The 22,343-nt window shown below is 45.1% G+C and overlaps 1 protein-coding gene across 1 annotated transcript; it reads left to right on the top strand.

The window, feature by feature from the left end:
• Positions 1-11,390: 11,390 nt before the first annotated feature.
• Positions 11,391-18,393, top strand: LOC123519734 (mucin-6-like). The gene is made up of 5 exons (XM_045281239.1): positions 11,391-11,481; positions 15,337-15,868; positions 16,003-16,473; positions 16,558-16,995; positions 17,130-18,393. Exons 1-5 carry the CDS (start codon positions 11,391-11,393, stop codon positions 18,391-18,393), a joined length of 2,796 nt encoding a protein of 931 aa, XP_045137174.1.
• The last annotated feature ends 3,950 nt before the right edge of the window (positions 18,394-22,343 follow it).

The following is a 22,343-nucleotide window of genomic DNA, read 5'->3' on the forward strand; positions in this document are numbered from 1 at the left end:
CTCCTCACCCTAAGGTGACTGCTGGTGACTCCTTCGTGTACCTCACAAATGAACTCCTCCCGTACTCCATGGGGAGCTACTGTCAGCCCCCTTTCCCCGTCCCTGTGAGCGTCCACCCACTGGTATTGCAGGACCCCATCCTCCAGCCGCAACGCTTACCACTGCTCCACAAGGTACTTGGAGGTGGGACTCTCTGGCGTCACTGCCTCCCAGTGCGGCCTCTCCGCGAGGTCTGCGTCGCCTCGCTGTAGCTGGGGCCAGTTTTCTTGATGCCCCTCGTCCTCTTGGCTAACCTGGATCCGCTTGCATGACACTCTTGTCTCTCAGCGCTGGTAATGAGTGCAGCCCGGCTCACAGGGGCGCTGGCTCAGGCTGTCTGCATTCCAGTGTGTCCACCCAGCCCGGTACTCCACACAGTAGTCGTACTGCTCGAGCCAGCTTAACCACCTTGCCAACTGCCTCTCGGGTTTTTTTAACGTCTTCAGCCAACGGAGTGCTGCGTGATCAATCCTTACAGTAAAGGTGGCACCATACAGGTAAGGGTGGAAGTGATTACAGCCCGCGACGACAGCAAGTAGTTATTCCTCTCTGGCTGGGAGAATTTCTTGCTGTAGTACACCACCACCCGCTCCTGTTCCCCTTGGACTTGCGACAGGACAGCTTCTACACCCTCCGCACTGGTATCAGTGTCAAGCAGGTATGACAGGCTCGGGTCTGAATAGGGCAGCACGGGCGCGTCCACCAGCGCACGCTTCAGGCCCTCAAACACTAGCTGGCACCGCTCACTCCAGTGAAATTGGGACCTTTTTCTGGTTAGCTGGTGCAGGAGGGGCGGCGACGGTGGCAAATCCCCCCACAAAGTACCTGTGATAAGTGGCCAGACCGAGAAAACTCCTTACCTCGGCCACGCTGGTGGGCATTGGTCAGTCTGCCACCGCTGCCACCTTCTCGGGGTATGTCCTCACACCATCCCTCCCCACGACGTGTCCCACGCACGGCACCTTGTGCTGCAACAGGATATACTTCTTCGGGCTCAACCGAAGACAGACATCATTCTGTCTCCTGCTCGGCCGCGTCCCTCCGTCTTCACCGCTGGTCGTGCTTTACCGGGCACAACTAGGGCAGCATAGGACTCGGAGCGTCCTCCCGTGGACTGGTGCAGCTTTACCTTAACATCTGGTGCGGTAACACGCCGTGACTCCACACAGAATCCCTGCCTATTGTCGCTGCTTGGGAACAAAGGCATCTCTTCAGCCTGCACCCTCATGGTCTGCCTCCCGAGATCCAGGCTCGCCTCACACTGCGTCAGGTGGTCTATTCCAAACAGACATGGTTCCTCAATGTCGACGACAAACATAGGCAACTTCTCCGTGTTTCCTATGCCAATACTAGCCTGCATCTGTCTCTTGAGAGAAAGACAGTGGCCTGTCACACCATGTAGTTGCTGTCCCGCTATCTGAAGCCCTGTTGCGTCCACGTAGTCACTCCTGGTGAACGTCTGCTCCGCCCCCATGTCCATCAAGAGGTGGCAAGGCAGTCCACAGCCATGTGTCCCGTCTCGCCGTACTTCCAGCAACTCTGGCAGAACCCGGGGCGGCGCACATCCTCGGCTGAACGTGTCCGCCGAGCCTCCCCGCACTTGTGCATCTTGTGGCCACGAGCACCACACCTCCAGCACTCACCTCGGAAGGTGCCTGGGCTGGTCCTTACTGACAGCTTTGGTGCGGCAGCCTGAGCACGAGGAGCTGGCAGCGTGCGGCGGGGTGGGGACAACCACGCAGCAAGGCGGTGGCATGACGGGCAACTCGTCTCCACCGAGGACTGGGTGAATGCCTCCATCTCCAAGGCCTTGGACAATGCTTCCCTTACATCTTCTGGGTGGGTACAGCTGCAGTTCCCTGTCCTGCAGCGCGTCCACAAAGCAATCCCGGGTGAGAATGGCAAGGCTTCTCCTGCTCCCCTCACCCTGCACTTGAGGCGAGCTCGGTACACCTCCGCCCGCAGGTGCTGGCCAAACCTCCTCTCTAACCGCCACGTAGGGATGAGGTGTGCCAGTACTTCCAGTGCTGGTGTCCTCAGGTTGGAGACGAGTTGCAAGGCACACTCAGCCTCTTCCAAGCCATGAGCAGCAGCTAATATCTCAAACTGGACAAGATAGGCCTCCCATGCTACTTTGCCATCAAACCTAGATGGCTTCCTCTTCTGCATGGGCCCAGGGGCTATCTGTGCAAGCTGTGGCACTCGAATCCGTGGTGGAGTGCCGGGAGACGAGGTTGGGCGTGGAGGAGAACGAGGAGTGGCGGGAAGCGATCCTCAGCCAGCCGCCATCTTGTCTGGCCGACCGGAAATGCGGGGTCAGTGTGGAGGAAGGAATGCTGGGCTCCCTGGCCTCAGCCCATAAGAGTGAAGATCCTCTGCCGCTCTTCGCTCTGCAACGGCTCCCGTTGTTGCTTCTGTCTTCACAGCCGCCATCTTCTTCATCATCGCAATTTCTTCTCTCACAACTGCCAATTCACCCTGCAGCTCTTCAGTGACATCAACCATCTTCTTACCGAGTTGTCTCTATACTCAATGTCTGCCAGTTGCTGTGGAGCTGCTCTTCACGTATCTCTTGTACATTTTCATGTCTTTCGTGCCTCTTCACGTACCTCTTCACGTGCCTCCTTAGCCTGCGTGTCCATTTTCTCCATCATAGCAGCCTGCAGCGCCCTGAAGTCCTGCTGCCTCTTCCCATCCATCTCACCGGTATTACCGCCACCGTCTGCCGTTGCCATTCTGCATTCGGCGACAAGCTAGCCACTATACTAGCAACACCTGGCCGCAATATCCCACTCCTGACACCACTTGTTCAGTAAACCCCCTTTTTCCACGCGGGCCCAGCTCCAGGGGACGCCTCCACACCCGACCCTCACAGCACAGCTGGCGCCAGACATAGGGACAGCCACGTAACACTTACCAAGCGTGGGGTTCAGTGGCTATGAGTGATATGGAAGGCAGAAAACTCACCAGGCAGACTGAAACACGGCGGTATAGACGGAGACAGGCACACTGTGTGGAAAGAACAGGCGCTGGGATACACTTAGCTACTTTATTGGCACACTGGGTGGAGAAAAAACAGCACACGTAGGTGCCTCATGCACGCAGTCAGTAGTGTCCAACGTGGGGTCAGTAGCCACTTCACTCTCCCACCACCCCTGCGCACGGCGGCGGTAGTTCACTGTACACTGCACTATATAGGGTGTCCACGTCACTAGTAATTCACTGTACACCACTGGGGCAGAGAGGGTACCTTCTGGGCACGTACGCTCGAAAAACTGGCAAGACGGGAGTGGAAAGAGTCTCACTGTCAGAATCCAACTTGTGTCTGACTGCCAGGCCGCGCCAAAACACTCTGCATCCTTGTGTCCTCTTTTACGGCAAAAAAAATTTCCTGCTCACTGTTGGCTTTATTTTAGATCCGTGTCCTTTGTAACGATAACGAGTTCGGGTTTTCTGTAATCTTCAGGCCTGATTTTCCATTCATTTTTTTTTTCCATTCTATTCCGGTTTTCACTATCCTATAGAGATGAATACAGCTTTATTTGGTGTAATATTTCACGGTAATACAACTTTATTATTTTTGATGTTCTACTTTAGTACATTCGAAAACGTGAAACAACAATTATGATTCACGAAAACATCAGCCTTGATTATGTTGTCTGGGGAATCTTCTCCCCGAATGTTAACACTGTTCTGTCCAGGGAATTCCCTAAATTTGACCATAGTTTTGACGCTCGACCTAGTTCTAGTGCGCTCGAGTTGACACGCTCGAGTTGGTTCACGTTCGACTCATCCATAAACCGATACTTTCCAGCTGCAATGTGTGACGTTTTCCGACTAGAAGGGCTCAGTCGATACTTCTAGCGAATTACAATTTTAGTCGCAAATTGGCTCGTGTGAACCGGTCTTAATTTCAATATTATTTCAGGACTTTTGCTTTTAACACTCCTAAAAATGAATCCTAGTATCCTATTAGCCTTATTTCTTGCCTCTATGCATTGCTTCCTTTGACCAAGATCGGAGCTGACTATGAATACTAAATCTTTTTCATGTATACTTTGAACTTCCTAGTGTCTCGTTATTAATGTGTACCTATTGTGTAGATTTCTTTTATCTATGCTAAGTACCCTGCACTTGCTAATGTTGAACTGCATTTACCATTTATCTCTCCATTCTTTCATCCTATCCAAATCTGCCTGCAAGGCAATGCATCTAAATCTGACCTAATTAATCTACCTATCTTCGTACAAATTTGCTAATATCACTACTAATCCCACTATCCAAGTTATTAATGCATATCAAAAATAAAAATGGCTACCAACAAACATGCATGACGTCACGCTGTTGGACGCACAGCCAATGAGGAATTAAAAGATTATCGACTTACCTTGGTAAGTGTGCAATGATCGAAGTTACTCTTAGATGTGCTGTTCAACTATACGTGGTCATGCGTGCCCGCCCGTCCCATTTCAGTTCTTGTCCCTTTGTTTTTTGGTAAACTGTTTGTTACATAGCGCATGCCAGTATGTATAAGGTTTTGGAATTGACCCGGATTGCATGTTACCTTTTTTTGAGAAGGGTTATTGTAGTTCCACGCATATCTGTATATCGTTTTGTTGTCATCTATACTAATCAACCCTGTGATAACCTAAATTAAATCTTATGTTTTGTGAGTGTTTTTTTCTGGAGATGTGCTCCTCCACATCACCTTCTCATCCCCAACTCCGGATGAAATTTGAGCCTTGGTATCAGCGCACCGTAAAGGCGGGTTCACACGTGCCAATTTGTGACTGAAATTGCAAATCGCTAGAAGTATCGACTGAGACCTTCTAATCAAAACATGTCACACATAACAACTGGAAAGTATTAACTAGTTGGTCCTTTAGAGGGGTAGTGAGTGTAAACAAACAGCTACCCGCCAAGATGTCTTCCTCCAGTGATTATGCTGAAGTGGTGGTTGCTCTTCTTTTGGATACCGGAAGAGTCAACAGAAAAGCAAATACCTGTGGATACGTCCCTGGCGATCAAATCAAATCCTGACAAGTCTTCAATCCTCACCTCCAACAACACCCTGCATTGAGGGAAACAATTTTTGTAGAGTGGCAGCTATTTCGTAGAACGACGATTTGCACAAACTTTTTTTACTGTATAATTAATTTCTGGGGTACAACATGTGTTCCTTTTCCCTCACCAACTCTAACATATTCTCTATAGCTGGAGACAACATTTTCAAAGCTTACCTAGTGACGTCACAACGTAAATAAAGTCGTAAATCGACTGAACAAGACCAACATATTGTCTTGTTTTGCAACTATTTTTTTCCAGTCGCTAAGCACTGATATTGAGTAGGAAATTTTACCGATTTGCAATTTCAGTCGCAAATTGGCACATATGAACCCACCTTAAGCTACGCATAACCCACGCATAGTTTGACAGCACAGCCTAAGAGGAACCCCGATCATCTCACACTTACCAAAGTAAAGTACGTTGATCTAATATTTTTTCTTCATTAGGTACAAGGTGTCCAGTTACAGATTATTGTTTAAATAAATGCCTAATAGATAAACGGTTTTCTCACTTCATCTATTTCGAAACCGTCCTCCACCCAAGAAAAAGTTAAACGATAAAGGGATAGACTATATTGCTATTTTCTCTGCAAAATATTCACAGAGATCTAAAGAAACCATGTAAAATTATTTTCATCCTAATCGTCACTTGTTTCGGTATTAAATTTAAACACGGTAATCGATCAACAAAACCTCATATCACTTCACATCTCGTATTCACTGGCCAATATATATTCCTACGTGCAGTCAGCGGAATATTTAATAGGGAGTGAAGGAACATTCGGAATACAGGACCGTTGTGTTCGTGCGAGGAGCATGAATGTTTGGAGACGACAACAGATCCAACACTAATCAGAATAAAAGAAGCCTGTGTATGTACACGAGCTTGCGTTACCTCTCTCACCAACTTGCTAAAATCCTCTTCTGTCGGATTATGGATGTCGTTTGTCTGAATGAGCGACAAAAGGCTGTCTCTATTCTTTACCGCGAAATTCATCAAAACGCGTAACTCGTAAGCCTGTCACCACCACTAATTTTTTTTCTTTAGTGCATGCAGTGCATCTTTAGAGAGAGAGAGAGAGAGAGAGAGAGAGAGAGAGAGAGAGAGAGAGAGAGAGAGAGAGAGAGAGAGAGAGAAAATTACATAACACTGTACAAGCAATTCCATTTACTCGAATTCGGCTGGTCAAATGTGATTTTAATACTAACTTGGTTCGGTTCCTCAAGTGTAATCCTAATACATTTTTTTAGATAATATCTTGGGTGTCCCCTCAAAATCCCTCGTTTTCTTCCTCCTCACTTCCCTACCCCTCTCCTCTTCTCTCCTTTCCCCTGTAAACTCGTCACTCTCCACCAGCGTACTATTGTAGTGCCGGGGACATTAGTGTTAAGTTATTGACTACTAAGGTTATAAATGTAAACAACGACACACGCGGGACCGTCATGTCACAGACAGACAGACGTACAGACATACAGTATTGAGACTGTCTGTCAGAGAGAGAGAGAGAGAGAGAGAGAGAGAGAGAGGGTAGCCGTGAATTAAAAACACTAAATTCTATTGCTGCGTAATCAGAAAAACTAACACGAGTTTTTCACTCCAGTCGGCAGAGGGAGAACTGAACTGTTCGGAAAAAATGTCTTTCATTAATTTAATGCTAGTAGTAATGTCAATCAAATAATTTTTAATTGCGTCCTCTCCAGTCCTATTGTGACGACTGCCAATTATTTTGGGAGTGGGAGAATACGAGATCATCACCCAAGGAGTTAGACTGGGAATACTGCAAAGATCCTCTTCTCACACAGTACCAACTCCTTCTTAATCTGAGCAGATAGCGGCAAATAGCCTCTTTCTGTGCTGCTATCCATGTGTGTGTATTTGTTAGGCTAACATTTAGTGAAAATAGGAGAAAAGTGATGTTATTGTGTTGGAGGTGGTGTTGAAAGAGAACAGGGGAGGGGGAGGTGTCATCGCTTGGTACACTTCCCATAAACAGTGCATCCCGGCCCCAAACACTAGTTAAAATGATTTTTCTTGTGGAACTACGATTTGATCAAGTCGCGCGCGCGCTGCCCTGGTGAAAAGTGTAGCGAGACTGTATGAAGTAGTGGGTTATTTTGTGTAGTTATTTTTCTTGTATTTACTTTGTGGTGAGTGTTATATCCTCTTGCAATAAGCTGGCCTGTAAGTCGAAAACGATGTGATTGTGGGGGAGAAAGTTCTCTTGATATTATTCAATCAGTGTTTATTTATTTTTCCTTTCCAATTAAATTTATTTGAATGTATAGTGAATTAATATTGATGTGATGACAATCTGAATAACCAGTGCCTTCAAGCTCAACTACTGCTACCAATCTGTTGAAAATAAAACCTCAAGTTTAAAAGTTTCATAATTTTTCTTATAAAACCCCGCATTACACTATTTCCGTTACATCAAATACTGCGTTGCAAATGTATGAATGAGGGATTCTAATGGATATATTATATATAATTTTTTTGGCCTTCTATGCTTACCTCCTCCATCGTCGGTTTATTTCTCACTCTTGTCAATCATCCACCACCGCCTGGTTTCCACTGACTCAGAGTCTCTGACTTGCTTGTCTTCTTGTCCGAATCACCTGCCTCGAATTCCACGATGGTTCGTTTGCTTTTTCCTAAACTAATGACCAGAGTTGGGCACTTCCGTACCTCGGTCCGCACCTCCGCTCCTCCGTACCTGCGGACCACCAAACAAGGTGCGGACGTCCGAAGTGCGGAAAAAAATTTCAAAAGTGCGGAAGTAACAGGTACGGAAAGGCGACATTTTAAGTCCGTACCTCCGCACCTGAGACATGTGAGGAAACACGAAATTTTAAGTCCGTACCTCCGCACCTGAGACAGGTGCACAAAAGCGAAATTTTGAATCCGTACTTCCACACCTGAGATTTTCAAGGAAAAATAAATAAATAAAGACGACAGTCCGCATTCCGTAGCATTACTTTCGGCCGTTTTTATACCAGGCATATTTTCCCGCCATTTGAGTGACGTCACTCATTCAGGTCTAAGCATGCTCCCTCTCTCTCTCTCTCTCTCTCTCTCTCTCTGATGATGATGATGATGATGATAATAATAATAATAATAATGATAATAATGATAATAATAATAATAATAATAATAATAATGTTACAATGACTTCCAGTTACTGCTAACCGTACATACATTACAATGATTGCAAGCATACATAATCCCCATCTCGTTATGTCAAATATATATATATATATATATATATATATATATATATATATATATATATATATATATATATATATATATATATATATATATATATATATATATATATATATATATATATATATATATATATATATATATATGAAGCTCTGATGTATTATTGACTTGTATTTTGTTTTATTTTTTGAGGTGTGGACTAGATTTTTCGGGCGCGCTTTAATAGTTTCGGGTACGGTACCAGAGGTGCGAAGGTGCTGTACAGGACCGAGGGAAAAAAATTTAGGCGCGGAAGTACAGGTACGGACTATCTGCGTTTCGACTACCCGATATCCAATAACGCGCCCACCTCTACTAATGACTGCTCTTAAAGTAATATTATGGAATCTTCATAATTATGTACAGGAAAGTAAGGAGGGGAGGATAAAAGAAGATACATTAAGCAATTTCAAGCCTGTATGGATGTGGCCGTAAAACAAAATGTCTCAGGATAGTTAATGATAGTGATAATGATAATGTGGTAAATAACTGCGAGAGAAGGTATTTTGATTAACGTCGATACGCTGTAGGAACCTAACAGGAGCAGCTCAAAATAAGAAGCTTTGTTCAAGCTATTCTCGCCTATTGCACTAAATCAATAAACATGCATTACAATTGGCCATTTTGTTGTACTAAAAGAAAAATCATAGCTGCTAGATTTCCCCTCTGTTGACAGACTGTGGCAGGAAGTGAGGTGAGGCGGAAAGCGTTGGAAGTGTGTGACGATCAAGGTTAAATTGAAGGTAGAGGGAAGACGGCACGCGCCTATAATGCCGTACTAAAGAAAAGAGAAAAAAAAAAAGAGAAGCCAGTAGCAAAGCTTACGATCGCAACTTAACACCTAAAACATTAGTCTTTTCTGTGTTAAAGCAATGGGAAATTGCTACTTTCTTTTCTATACTAGACGAAAACTAGGAAAGAACTGATGGTTTGACTAATGTAAACCACATTATTGTTTCCTAAATATGTCATGTAAACCTATTACTATGTTAATACAAAATAGCTACAATATTGAAAGAAATACAGCAGGCCGTTTCTGTGAGAAATTGTGGCAAAAAGATTGCTTTTTCTCGTATATTGCATGACAAGGAACAAAGAGTGAAGTAAAATTTCAGTGATTAGATGCTTTTCCAATACACAATGACATCAAATCACACATCATTCTAAATGAAATGTATAAAGAGAGAGAGAGAGAGAGAGAGAGAGAGAGAGAGAGAGAGAGAGAGAGAATTTTAATGTATATACATTCTCTCTCTCTCTCTCTCTCTCTCTCTCTTTAGGTGGGGTGTGATAATGGGTAATGTTTGACTAACGAGAGCTAGAGGGAGGATGGCCTGAGGTATGCATGGTAGGGTTGCTGATTTGCTAACGAGTAACGAAAATTAAAAACAGGAAGAACCAATATAAAAGTGGTGTAACTGGAGTTATTTAACTAGATAAAACTGGAGGCAGGAAGGACAAGAGAGTAACTGGAGTGATTCGTGATGCTTGGTCAGTGAGTACACGAAAGGTCGTACAGAGTGATAGCAAGAACTGAGATGCCAGAAGTTGGAGGTCATTACTCTCCAAGCCGAGGGACAAATGGAAACGAAAATGATCACGGTGAGGTACTGCGAAGTACTGTAGATGGAAGAGCTAAATTAAATGAAGAAAGTGAATTTGAATATCTTATATTGCTCAAGTACTGGTTAAATAGTTATTCACTGCGGCAAACAGTAAGATTGCCTGTCGAGTACTTGACGCGTGATAATAACGTGTTAAGTAGATAAAGTGAAGGACACTAATAATATGACGTCTTTCTTTGTGACTAACAAAAATAAATATAAATGAATGAAAACACAAAACCTTATATAGTTTGAATTCTAATAAGTAGACACAATACTAAGCACAACGTACACATGCACTAAGCTATGTATTTTTACCTTTATATTACATTTCCTTTAAATCTCGAGAACCTGAGTGTTTCTATGGACAAGCTTTTAGTTTTTTTTTTTTCTTATTTCATTTACTTTATACATTGTCATGATTCTTTAGCAAAATTTATGAGGTTTAGTCTCCGTCTTTTCTCTTACCATTTATTTGTACATAATATCGTCTTCCTCACCACTACCACCATATCTCCCTCAGTATCATCACACGCTAACATAGGGAGGCGGTGGCGTATTGGTCTAAGGTGGTGAGTGTGGGATCGGGTAGACGTCCACGCGTAAGTTCGAATCCCACCACATACCGCTTTGAAGCTATGCCATTTGTCGAGTGGTTTAAAGTTACCTACATGTCATCATGATACCCAGGTTCTAGGTGGTTACAACAAAGATGCGTTTGGGTGGTGATATGGGCCCTAATATGGGTACCCCTATAAATAACATTGCCTGCGCCACTGATGGGGGGAGGCTGAACGGCATCTCCTGTTTTTTTCTTTATTTCAGGTGATTGTCAAGTGACTTTAGAGATAAGAATTATTTGTGAAACTTTGGGTGATAACGATATATTTTTTTCTTTATTTTAATGTTATGGCCTATAGCGCCTGTAGGCATACTTGAAGAGTACATTCATTATACTCTCCAAGTATGCCTGCAGGCGCTATAGGCCATAACATTAAAATAAAGAAAAAAAAATATCGTTATCACCCAAAGTTTCACAAATAATTCTTATCTCTAAAGTCACTTGACAATCTCCTGAAATAAAGAAGAAAACATTAACAAATCATAAGACCAAAGCAACAAAAAGCTGCCTCTGCCTGATCTTTACCGCGAACTTCATCAAAAGGCGTAACTCGTGTGGTTGCTACCACCATACAGAGAGAGAGAGAGAGAGAGAGAGAGAGAGAGAGAGAGAGAGAGGATAAACAATATAATTATCAAGCGAGACGACACACACACACACACCATTATGTTTTGTAACCGACCAGTCTGTTCTTCACAACTCGTCTATTCCTCTCTCTCCTACACGACTTCCGCAGCCAGGACTAATCTCCTGCTTTGTGTTTTTCACCTAGCCAATGGCGAGGCTCTGCAGAGATGGAGATCGCAATCTGCGGATTTCCGGAACAGTTCAAGTTAATGTTTCCCTCCGTGGTGGCTTGGGTGGCGCTGCGTCACAGAACCATCAGTGAGGCGGGACATAGGACCATATTCTGAAATACTTATGTGTTACACCTCCGCTACGTTCAGAAAGCTCTAGTTGGAATGGCACAGCGCTTTAGGATTTTTCTTTTGCGATTCTGGGTACAGATGAGCAAGATTTCTACATTATGAAATGAAAAACACTCTTGAGAATTCGTTTTAATTTTTTGTGGTCTTTTGATAAATAATTGAGTAAAAAGCGTTTCAGAATACGGATCTCTCTATAGTCTATAGCTCAGCGCTTCTCAACCTTTTTACTCTTTCGTAACCCTTAAAATAGATTACATGTCTCAAGGAACCCCTGCGCAAAAACAAAATTATATACCATATATTTCTCATTTTATTTTCATCGTATTTCACGTGACAAATATCACAATATAAATTTTTGAATAACTGGTTTAAGGAAAAATAATATATTATAACATTACAATAACCAATAATATATTGTGGGTGTTTAGTTATATTACATATATGAAATTAAATAAAAAGTAAAAATTGCATTAGCTTATCTCACTTGTCCTTGCGGAACTCTTAGGAACCTTTCGCGGAACCTTTGAGTTCCGAGGAACCCCGGTTGAGAAATCCTCGTTTAGCCTGTTATTAACCAACCCCATTCACGCTGTACGGGGCTTATGCTTTTTTCTATGTTGCTATTCTTTTCTTTAATCAGTAATGAATATACGGCAAACATTGGTCAATTAACATCTATTACAATCACTAACATGCACGTGCACATCAGGCGAAAGGGGATGGATGATTGAAGAACTGAGAGGCTAAGCATAATTCAGAGGGGGCAGGTGTTCCCTCTACCTACCACCCAACCATATCAACGAAACCACCCCTTCATCCACCCCACCCTGTCTCTCTCTCTCTCTCTCTCTCTCTCTCTCTCTCTCTCTCTCCGTGGGGGAAATTAAAGTAACAAAATATGTGGAAAAGCAGATGGAAGGAAAAACGGGAGGTGGTAAGTTTGTAGAGGAAGAAAAGGTGCCGACATTCAACAGCTCCCGAGGGTCCTGTGCCTGCCTCTCCTCCCTCTCTTCTCTCTCCTTCCTCTCCCTGCTCTTTCTTCTTCTATTCTTCCTTCGCTCATTCCTTCCCTCTTGCCATGTTCAGTCCTTTGTATTAGTTTCTTTCGTACACACACACACACACACACACACACACACACACACACTCTCTCTCTCTCTCTCTCTCTCTCTCTCTCTCTCTCTCTCTTATCATTGTTGAGCGTCACCAAAGGGAGAGACAAGCAGAAGAAAGAACATTATATCAGAGAGAGAGAGAGAAAGAGAGAGAGAGGGAGAGAGAACTAATTTTAGTGGCTACGCAGCGGCCTGTGTCAAGGGGGGAGGAGGAGGATGAGGAGGAGGAGGAGGACGGAGGGAAGTAGGCGGAGTGGAGAAGCAGGGTTGGGGTCTGAGGGAGGAGGAAGAGGAGGAGGAGGAGGAGGAGGAAGGAGCTGCTGAATATTTCAAGGATCAGCCCCACGTGACATTCCTGAGGGAAAAACCTGCGATTGAAATTGAATTGCACTTGGGATCGTTACCTTCTTCCTCCTCCTCCTCCTCCTTCTCCTCCTCCTTCTTTTCCTCCTTCTTCCTCTTCTCCTCCTCCTCCTCCTCCTTTTCCTCCTTCCTCTTCTCGTCCTTCTCCCCTGTACCTTACCACTATGCCTTCCCTTTTTTTCCTTCTCTCCCTCCTCCTCATTTTTTTTTCTTCTCTCTGCTCTCTCCTCTCATTCACCTTTACTTCCTCCTCCTCCTCCTCCTCCTCCTCCTCTCTCCCCACTACACTTTTTCCTCTTCTTTATGGCACTTTTCAATGTTTCCCTTTGTTTCTTTCCTTCATAATCTTTCCTTTCTCTCACATTCACCTTTAGTTTCCTTCCACCACTTTCTTTTTACTCTCTCTCTCTCTCTCTCTCTCTCTCTCTCTCTCTCTCTCTCTCTCTCTCTCTCTCTGTGTGTGTGTGTGTGTGTGTGTGTGTGTGTTTTCAAACGTCATAAGCGTATTTAGATTATCCTCATTATTTTTTTCCTCTACTTCTTCCTTGCCTGTGTTATTGTTTCGCAAGAGGAGAAGGAGGAGGAGGAGGAGGGCATCGCTTTTGTTCCGGACTCGGAGAATGAGTGCTTATCCTGAGGAAGCGTGGGAAGGTGGGTCATGTGTTATCAAATTATTTTCACCATGACACAAAGGCTCTCTCTCTCTCTCTCTCTCTCTCTCTCTCTCTTTGTTAATATCTGCTCTTACTTTCGCCGTATCTTTGCTCTGTCCACGGTGTTCTGCTCTGTTTTCCCTTTTATTGTTTATTTTGTGTTTAAAACTATATTTGTTCCGAGTCATCAAGTCAGTCATTTTCCCAAACAACAGGTGAGTATGGTAACACCGGCAATGATATATCTATTTGTTATTTCCTCTGCGTATTCCCATCTTGTTTTGAAATCAATTGTCTAGTTGAAAGAGCCTGATTTTTTTGTTTCATCTAGATAACCTGGTATTTTTTGAGTTAGTATGTTGTACGTATGCAAACAAGAAGGGAATATATAATACTAATGATGGAATGAGGTAGCATGTCACTAGCACTGTTTCCATGTTCTTGATAAAATAAATCAACAGTGCTTCCATATTCTTGACAAAATAACTTAGCAGTGTTTCCATGTTCCTGACAAAATATCTGTGGCAAACATAATGTAGGAGTATAATTGCATGGAAACACTGCTAAGTTATTTTGTCAAGAATATGGAAGCACTGTTGATTTATTTATTGCCTCTAGCTTGGAAAGAAAGAAACTTACCTTATGTTACAGTACTGACATTACACATTACACGAAAGATAATACAGAAGGACCGTAGCAAGAGAAGGGACAAAAATACCGGTCAAGGCTACACAGCACAGCTCAGTTAACTGTTGCTTGTGGCCGCTGTCTGACACAGAATAATCTCGCTGTGCCCGTAGCCAGTGCGCGACGAGGAATTGTGGTAAAAATTTTGTTTCTTTGGCGAGGATATTAACCTTAGGCTTTAGGAATTTCAAATATTTGGTTGCCTGGAACCGTTCCGAGCTCCCTCAGACCAATTATGTATGTCCACCTTTTTAGAATTTAGTGTTCGTAATACAACGCAGTCTTACAGTAGTCCACAGCCGCTTCAGGACAATATCCCCCCAGACAAAACCCCCCCGGACAAAATCCCCCTACCAATATCCCCCCAGACAATATCCCCCCTAGGACAATATCCCCCCTAGGACAATATCCCCCCTAGGACAATATCCCCCCTAGGACAAAATTCCCCTTAGGACAATATCCCCCCCTAGGACATTTAGTGTTATTATGCTCATGTAGTAGTATTGATTATAATTGAGACTTTTGATATAAGCTCAGTATTTTATGTGAATCTTTGAAACACTCTCTCTCTCTCCCTCTCCCTCTCTCTCTCTCTCTCTCTCTCTCTCTCTCTCTCTCTCTGTTCGAAAGGTCTCATAGCTGATTCGAACACTCATCTCATATCTCACACTTGGGTTCAGTCGCTTTTGTTAGGTTAGGTTAGGTTAGGTTAGGTTAGGTTAGCAATTCACACTTTCGATTTTTCTATGGGTGGGGGATATTGTCCTAAGGGGATTTTGTCCTAGGGGGATATTGTCTGGGGATATTGGTAGATTTTGTCCGGGGTTTTTGTCCGGGGATTTTGTCCGGGGTTTTTGTCCGGGGATTTTGTCCGGGGGATTTTGTCCGGGGGGTTTTTGTCCGGGGGGATTTTGTCCGGGGGGTTTTTGTCTGGGGGGATATTGTCCTAGAATCGTCCACAGCACCACAGCCTGTCAGCACACCCTCCTACAGCACCACAACCTGTTAGCACACTCCTACAGCACCACAGCCTGTCAACACACCCCTACAGTACAAAACCTATCAGCATACCACTACAGCACCACAACCTGTCAGCACATTCTTACAACACCACAGCCTGTCAGCACACCCTCAAAACACCGCAGCCTATCAACACACCCAACACAGCACCAAAGCCTGTCAGCACATTCCTACAACACCAAAGCCTACCAGCACATTCCCACAGCACCACCTACCAGCACACACCCCACAGCACCACAGTCTGTCAGCACATTCCTGCAACACCACAGCCTACCAGCACACCCCCACAGCCCCATAACCTACCAGCACACACCCCACAGCACCACAGCCAATCAGCACATTCCTACAATACCATAAACTGCCAGCACACCACTACAGCATCACAGCCTGCCAGCACACCCCCCCAGCACCACGGCCTGTCAACGCACCACCACAGCACCACAGGCTGTCAACGCACCACCACAGCACCACGGCCTGTCAACGCACCACCACAGCAACACAGCCTGTCAACGCACCACCACAGCACCACGGCCTGTCAACACACCACCACAGCACCACGGCCTGTCAACGCACCACCACAGCACCACAGCCAGTCAGCATACTCCTACAGTACCATAGCCTGTCAGCACATTATTACAGCACCACAGCCTGTCAGAACACCATTACAGCACACAGCCTGTCAGCACACCACTACAGCACCACAGCCTGTCAGCACACCACTACAGCACCACAGCCTGTCAGCACACCATTACAGCACACAGCCTGTCAGCACACCACTACAACACCACAGCCTGTCAGCACACCACTACAGCACCACAACCTGTCAGCACATCACTACAGCACCACAGCCTGTCAGGAAACCACTACAGCATACAGCCTGTCAGCACATTACTACAGCACACAGCCTGTCAGCACATTACTACAGCACCATAGCCTGTCAGCACACCACTACAGCACCACAGCCTGTCAGCACACCATTACAGCACCACAGCCTGTCAGCACATTACTACAGCACCACAGCCTGTCAGCACACCACTACAGCACCACAGCCTGTCAGCACACCACTACAGCACCACAGTCTGTCAGCACACCACTACAGCACCACAGCCTGTCAGCACATTAATACAGCACCACAGCCCGTCAGCACACCATTACAGCACCACAGCCTGTCAGCACACCATTACTGAACCACAGCCTGTCAGCACACCACTACAGCACCACAACCTGTCAGCACACCCTCAAAACACCGCAGCCTATCAACACACCCAACACAGCACCAAAGCCTGTCAGCACATTCCTACAACACCATAGCCTACCAGCACATTCCCACAGCACCACCTACCAGCACACACCCCACAGCACCACAGTCTGTCAGCACATTCCTGCAACACCACAGCCTACCAGCACCCCCCCACAGCCCCATAACCTACCAGCACACACCCCACAGCACCACAGCCTGTCAACACATTCCTACAATACCATAAACTGCCAGCACACCACTACAGCATCACAGCCTGCCAGCACACCCCCCCAGCACCACGGCCTGTCAACGCACCACCACAGCACCACAGCCTGTCAACACACCACAACAGCACCACGGCCTGTCAACGCACCACCACAGCAACACAGCCTGTCAACGCACCACCACAGCACCACGGCCTGTCAACACACCACCACAGCACCACGGCCTGTCAACGCACCACCACAGCACCACAGCCAGTCAGCATACTCCTACAGTACCATAGCCTGTCAGCACATTACTACAGCACCACAGCCTGTCAGCACATTACTACAGCACCACAGCCTGTCAGAACACCATTACAGCACACAGCTTGTCAGCACACCACTGCAGCACCACAGCCTGTCAGCACACCACTACAGCACCACTGCCTGTCAGCACACCATTACAGCACACAGCCTGTAAGCACAGCACCACAGCCTGTCAGCACACCACTACAGCACCACAGCCTGTCAGCACATCACTACAGCACCACAGCCTGTCAGCAAACCACTACAGCATACAGCCTGTCAGCACATTACTACAGCACACAGCCTGTCAGCACATTACTACAGCACCACAGCCTGTCAGCACACCACTACAGCACCACAGCCTGTCAGCACACCACTACAGCACCACAGCCTGTCAGCACACCATTACAGCACCACAGCCTGTCAGCACATTACTACAGCACCACAGCCTGTCAGCACACCACTACAGCACCACAGCCTGTCAGCACACCACTACAGCACCACAGTCTGTCAGCACACCACTACAGCACCACAGCCTGTCAGCACATTAATACAGCACCACAGCCCGTCAGCACACCATTACAGCACCACAGCCTGTCAGCACACCATTACTGCACCACAGCCTGTCAGCACACCTCTACAGCACCACAGCCTGTCAGCACACCACTACAGCACCACAGCCTGTCAGCACACCATTACAGCACCACAGCCTGTCAACACAGCACCACAGCCTGTCGGCACATTACTACAGCACCACAGCCTGTCAGCACACCAATACACCACCACAGTCTGTCAGCACACCACTACACCACCACAGCCTGTCAGCACACCACTACAGCACCACAACCTGTCAGCACATTACTACAGCACCACAGCCTGTCAGCACACCACTACACCACCACAGCCTGTCAGCATACCACTACAGCACCACAGCCTGTCAGCACACCACTACAGCACCACAGCCTGTCAGCACATTACTACACCACCACAGTCTGTCAGCACACCACTACACCACCACAGCCTGTCAGCACATTACTACAGCACCATAGCCTGTCAGCACATTACTACACCACCACAGTCTGTCAGCACACCACTACAGCACCACAGCCTGTCAGCACACCACTACAGCACCGCAGCCTGTCAGCACACCACTACAGCACCACAGCCTGTCAGCACACCACTACAACATCATATCCTGTCGTCAACATAGTTTTACATCGACACAGCTTCACACCGCGGCATTACAGCATCACTCATACAACACCACACCCGAAGCAATAAATCTTTCAGGACCACAATTTTACTTCATCACAATCTTACACCATTACAGCTCTAAAATATTACAATATCACAACCTTACAGTACCACAACATTAAAGCATCACAGAATTCAGCATAATATTTAGAGTATCATTTTCTTACAGTACAGCCTCATAGCAGACACATCACACGGAAACAATCTTACAGTAGAACAACAAGAACAACACAGGTAGAGAACACTAATTTCACGCCAGAATAACCTTAAAACGTTAAAATGATTTCACTTCCACCCCAAAACTTCAGAATACACACACACACACACACACACACACACACACACACACACACACACACACACACACACACACACACACAATGTATATACCAGGAACGATCTCCATTCTTTACCATGTCTGCCTCTCATTCTTCACTGTATCAGAATAATTCTCTAAGATATTTTACTTCCTCGACCGTTTATTCATTTTTTTTTCTATCTCTGCTTTTTGCTAAATTGCTTGCTTGCCTTGAATTAAGCTTATCTCGTATGTGTGTGTGTGTGTGTGTGTGTGTGTGTGTGTGTGTGTGTGTGTGTGTGTGTGTGTGTGTGTCGTGTATTTGTCGTGTATTTGTCTGTATATAAGTGTTTTTTTGGTCTTTTCTGTCTGGCTGGCTGCCCGTCTACCTATCTCTGTCTGTCTGTCGGTTTTTTTTTTTTCATGCAGGAGAGGGAACTAGTTAAAGGCAAAAAAAAAAAAGAAAGCCTTTGTTGCTAGTTCTTTTAAAGATCGTAAGAGTTTTCCAGAAGTGAAGGACAAATGTCTTGAAATCTCCCTCTTAAAAGAAGTCAAGTCGTAGAAAGATGGAAATACAGAAGCGGGGAAGAAGTTCCAGTTTTCCAGAAAAGATATGAATGATTTAGAGTACTGGTTCATTTTTGTATTAGAGAGTTGGACAGATTAGAGATGAAAGGTATAAGAAAGCCTTGTGCAGCGAGGCCGCAGGAAGAGGCGAGGCATACAGTTAGTAAGATCAGTAGAGCAGTTAGCATGAAAATAGCGATAAAAGATGGCAAGAGATGCAGCATTCCGGCGGTGAGAATGAGGTTGAAGACAGTCAGTCAGAGGAAAGGAGTTGATGAGGCGAAAAGCTTTTGATTCCACCCTATCTAGTAAAACTGTGTGAGTTGAACTCCCCAAACATGCGAAGAGTACTCCATTCAAGGACGGAAAAGGCCCTTATACAGAGTTAGCAGTTGGAGGGCGAAGAAAACTGGCGGAGACGCCTCAGAACGCTTAAATTCATAGAAGCTGTTTTAGCAAGAGATGAGGTGTGAAGTTTCCAGTTTAGACTATGAGTAGAGGACAGACAGGGTATTCAATGTAGAAGATTGGGGTAGCTGTGCGTCACTGAAGAAGAGGGGGAGATTTGTTTGCAAGGTTAAGTCGAGTTGATAGAAGAAGGAATTAAGTTTTTTGAGGCATTGAATGCTACTAAGTTTTCCCTGTCCCAATCATAAATCTTAGAAAGATCAAAAGTCAGGCGTTTTGTGGCGTCCCTGAGTGATCTATTGATTTCCTGCAGGGTTGGTCGTCTCTGAAAAGACGTGGAAAAGTGTAGGGTGGTATCATTAGCGTAGGAGTGAATAGGGCAACAAGTTTGGTTAAGATCATAAATGAATGATAGAAAGAGAGTGGGCGACAGGACAGAACCCTGAGGAACACCACTGTTAATAGATATAGGAGAACAGAGAGAGAGAGAGAGAGAGAGAGAGAGAGAGAGAGAGAGAGAGAGAGAGAGAGAGAGAGAGAGAGAGAGAGAGAGAGAGAGAGAGAGAGAGAGAGAGAGAGAGAGAGAGAGAGAGAGAGAGAGAGAGAGAGAGAGAGAGAGAGAGAGAGAGAGAGAGAGAGAGAGAGAGAGAGAGAGAGAGAGAGAGAGAGAGAGAGAGAGAGAGAGAGAGAGAGAGAGAGAGAGAGAGAGAGAGAGAGAGAGAGAGAGAGATGGGAAAGAGAACGAGGAGAGGCCAGGCCAGTCAAGGATAGGGATGAAAGGAATAGGATAGAAGGTAGAGAGGAGGTGGACAGAACAGAAGGAAGAGAGAGAGAGGGCGATGGTTGAGAGAGAGAGAGAGAGAGAGAGAGAGAGAGAGAGAGAGAGAGAGAGAGAGAGAGAGAGAGAGAGAGAGAGAGAGAGAGAGAGAGAGAGAGAGAGAGAGAGAGGTGGTGAAAAGGAGGCAGGGGAGGGTTAGGGGCAGAGCGGGATAGAAGAATGGCCACAGGAGATGGACCAACTTGAGTCATTTGTCGTAGCCACCGTTAAGCACCTGTCCGGGCCTGCCACACACACCTGTCCTGCTTACCAGGGTGCAGGTGTGGCGGTGGTGGTAATAGTGGTTGTTAGTGACGGTGGTGATGAGGAGGATGATACTGGTGGTTAATGAAGATGATGGCAGGTATGGGAAAGTGTAGTAGTGGTAAGGGAGGTTGGTGATGATGGTGATAAATGTGGCAGGTGTGGCTGAAGGTGTTGGTGATGATAGCTGTGAGATGGTGGTGGTGAATGGTGGTAGTTTGTAGACTAATGGCAGATTTGGGGGAGGGTGATATTGAGGGTGGTAGTGGTTGCACTCTAGGTGGGGGTTATACATAGTGTTGGTAAGGAACGGTGGTAAAAATTAATAACAAGGGTGTGAGGACGAGCGTCTGTCACGTTTCAAGGTAGCGTTCTTGTTATAAAAGTTAATACGAAAAAAAATGCTATTTATATTAAATAGTCTTGTTAACTTGACGTCATAAAATTATGTTGAACAGTGTGTAACTGTGACATATCATATAATGCAAAGACTATTTTTAAACTTCGTGGCATATATTTCGTTACCATATATCTTGAAATGATGCTTGGCAACTCAGGGTGTGTTCTTGATCTCTATCTTACTTCAAAGAGGTGCTTGAGTGTTGACAAAACAATAGAATAAACTCTTACTTTACGTTAAGTTGCGTAAAAATAATGTAACCTACTGTACAGATAAAAGTAAATAATCGTGAATTATAAATAAACCTACTGTTTATTACTGTGCTGTATCTAGTCACATTCTAATGCTTTATCTAGACATTCTCCTTTTCACCACAACTATCTTGGTCCATCATCACCACAACAATCTACTCTATTCATAAAGGCTTAAGCCCCTCTTGGGAGGAACACCTTTGGGATTAACGCTCTCTGGCCTGCTACTGATTGGTCGTGTGTACTGGAAAACATGCGTTTTATAGTAATTCATTGTTTTTTTTACCAACGCGCCAACTTTGAGAACATGAAAGCTTGTAAATTTCTGGAAGAGTGAGAGAATGATATAAATAATCTCGAGATGCTTAGGGAGGGATACATGAACTACCTGAGATATAAACATTGAGTGGCCTGGCTAGTGTTATGTCTAGTGGTACCATAAACCGCCTCCGACCAGCCTGTAACTTGACTTCGGGCGAAATGGTGGGTTTAATCAAGTACGCCTTGCAATTGCTGTCATGTGTTTTTTATTATGTATATACTCAAATGTCTAATCTTTAACAACAATTGTATTTTAGATAATATATTCTTGTATAATATGATTTTTCAGAGAGAGAGAGAGAGAGAGAGAGAGAGAGAGAGAGAGAGAGAGAGAGAGAGAGAGAGAAATGAGAATTCGTCCTGGGCTGAGGATTTCTAGGGATTAGCAGTAACACATGAAGGCTAGAGCAATGTCTAGGAGAGTAAGGTGTCCGGCAATGTTTATTGAATCACTAAAATAATGTCAAACCTGCCATTTCTCGGAACCTCGAAGAGAACATAGCACGACTCGTCAAGCTCCGCCGTGAGGGTGGGCCTTGTGCCTCTAGCGAGTGAACATAGTATTATATTATCTATGAAAAAAAAAAAAAAAATTGGTTTTCGTATACTTTTTCATACAATATTTCATTTTAAAACAGTAGAACTTTATTT

This window comes from Portunus trituberculatus, chromosome 46 (genome assembly GCF_017591435.1).
Source record: "Portunus trituberculatus isolate SZX2019 chromosome 46, ASM1759143v1, whole genome shotgun sequence".
Lineage (NCBI taxonomy): Eukaryota > Metazoa > Arthropoda > Malacostraca > Decapoda > Portunidae > Portunus > Portunus trituberculatus.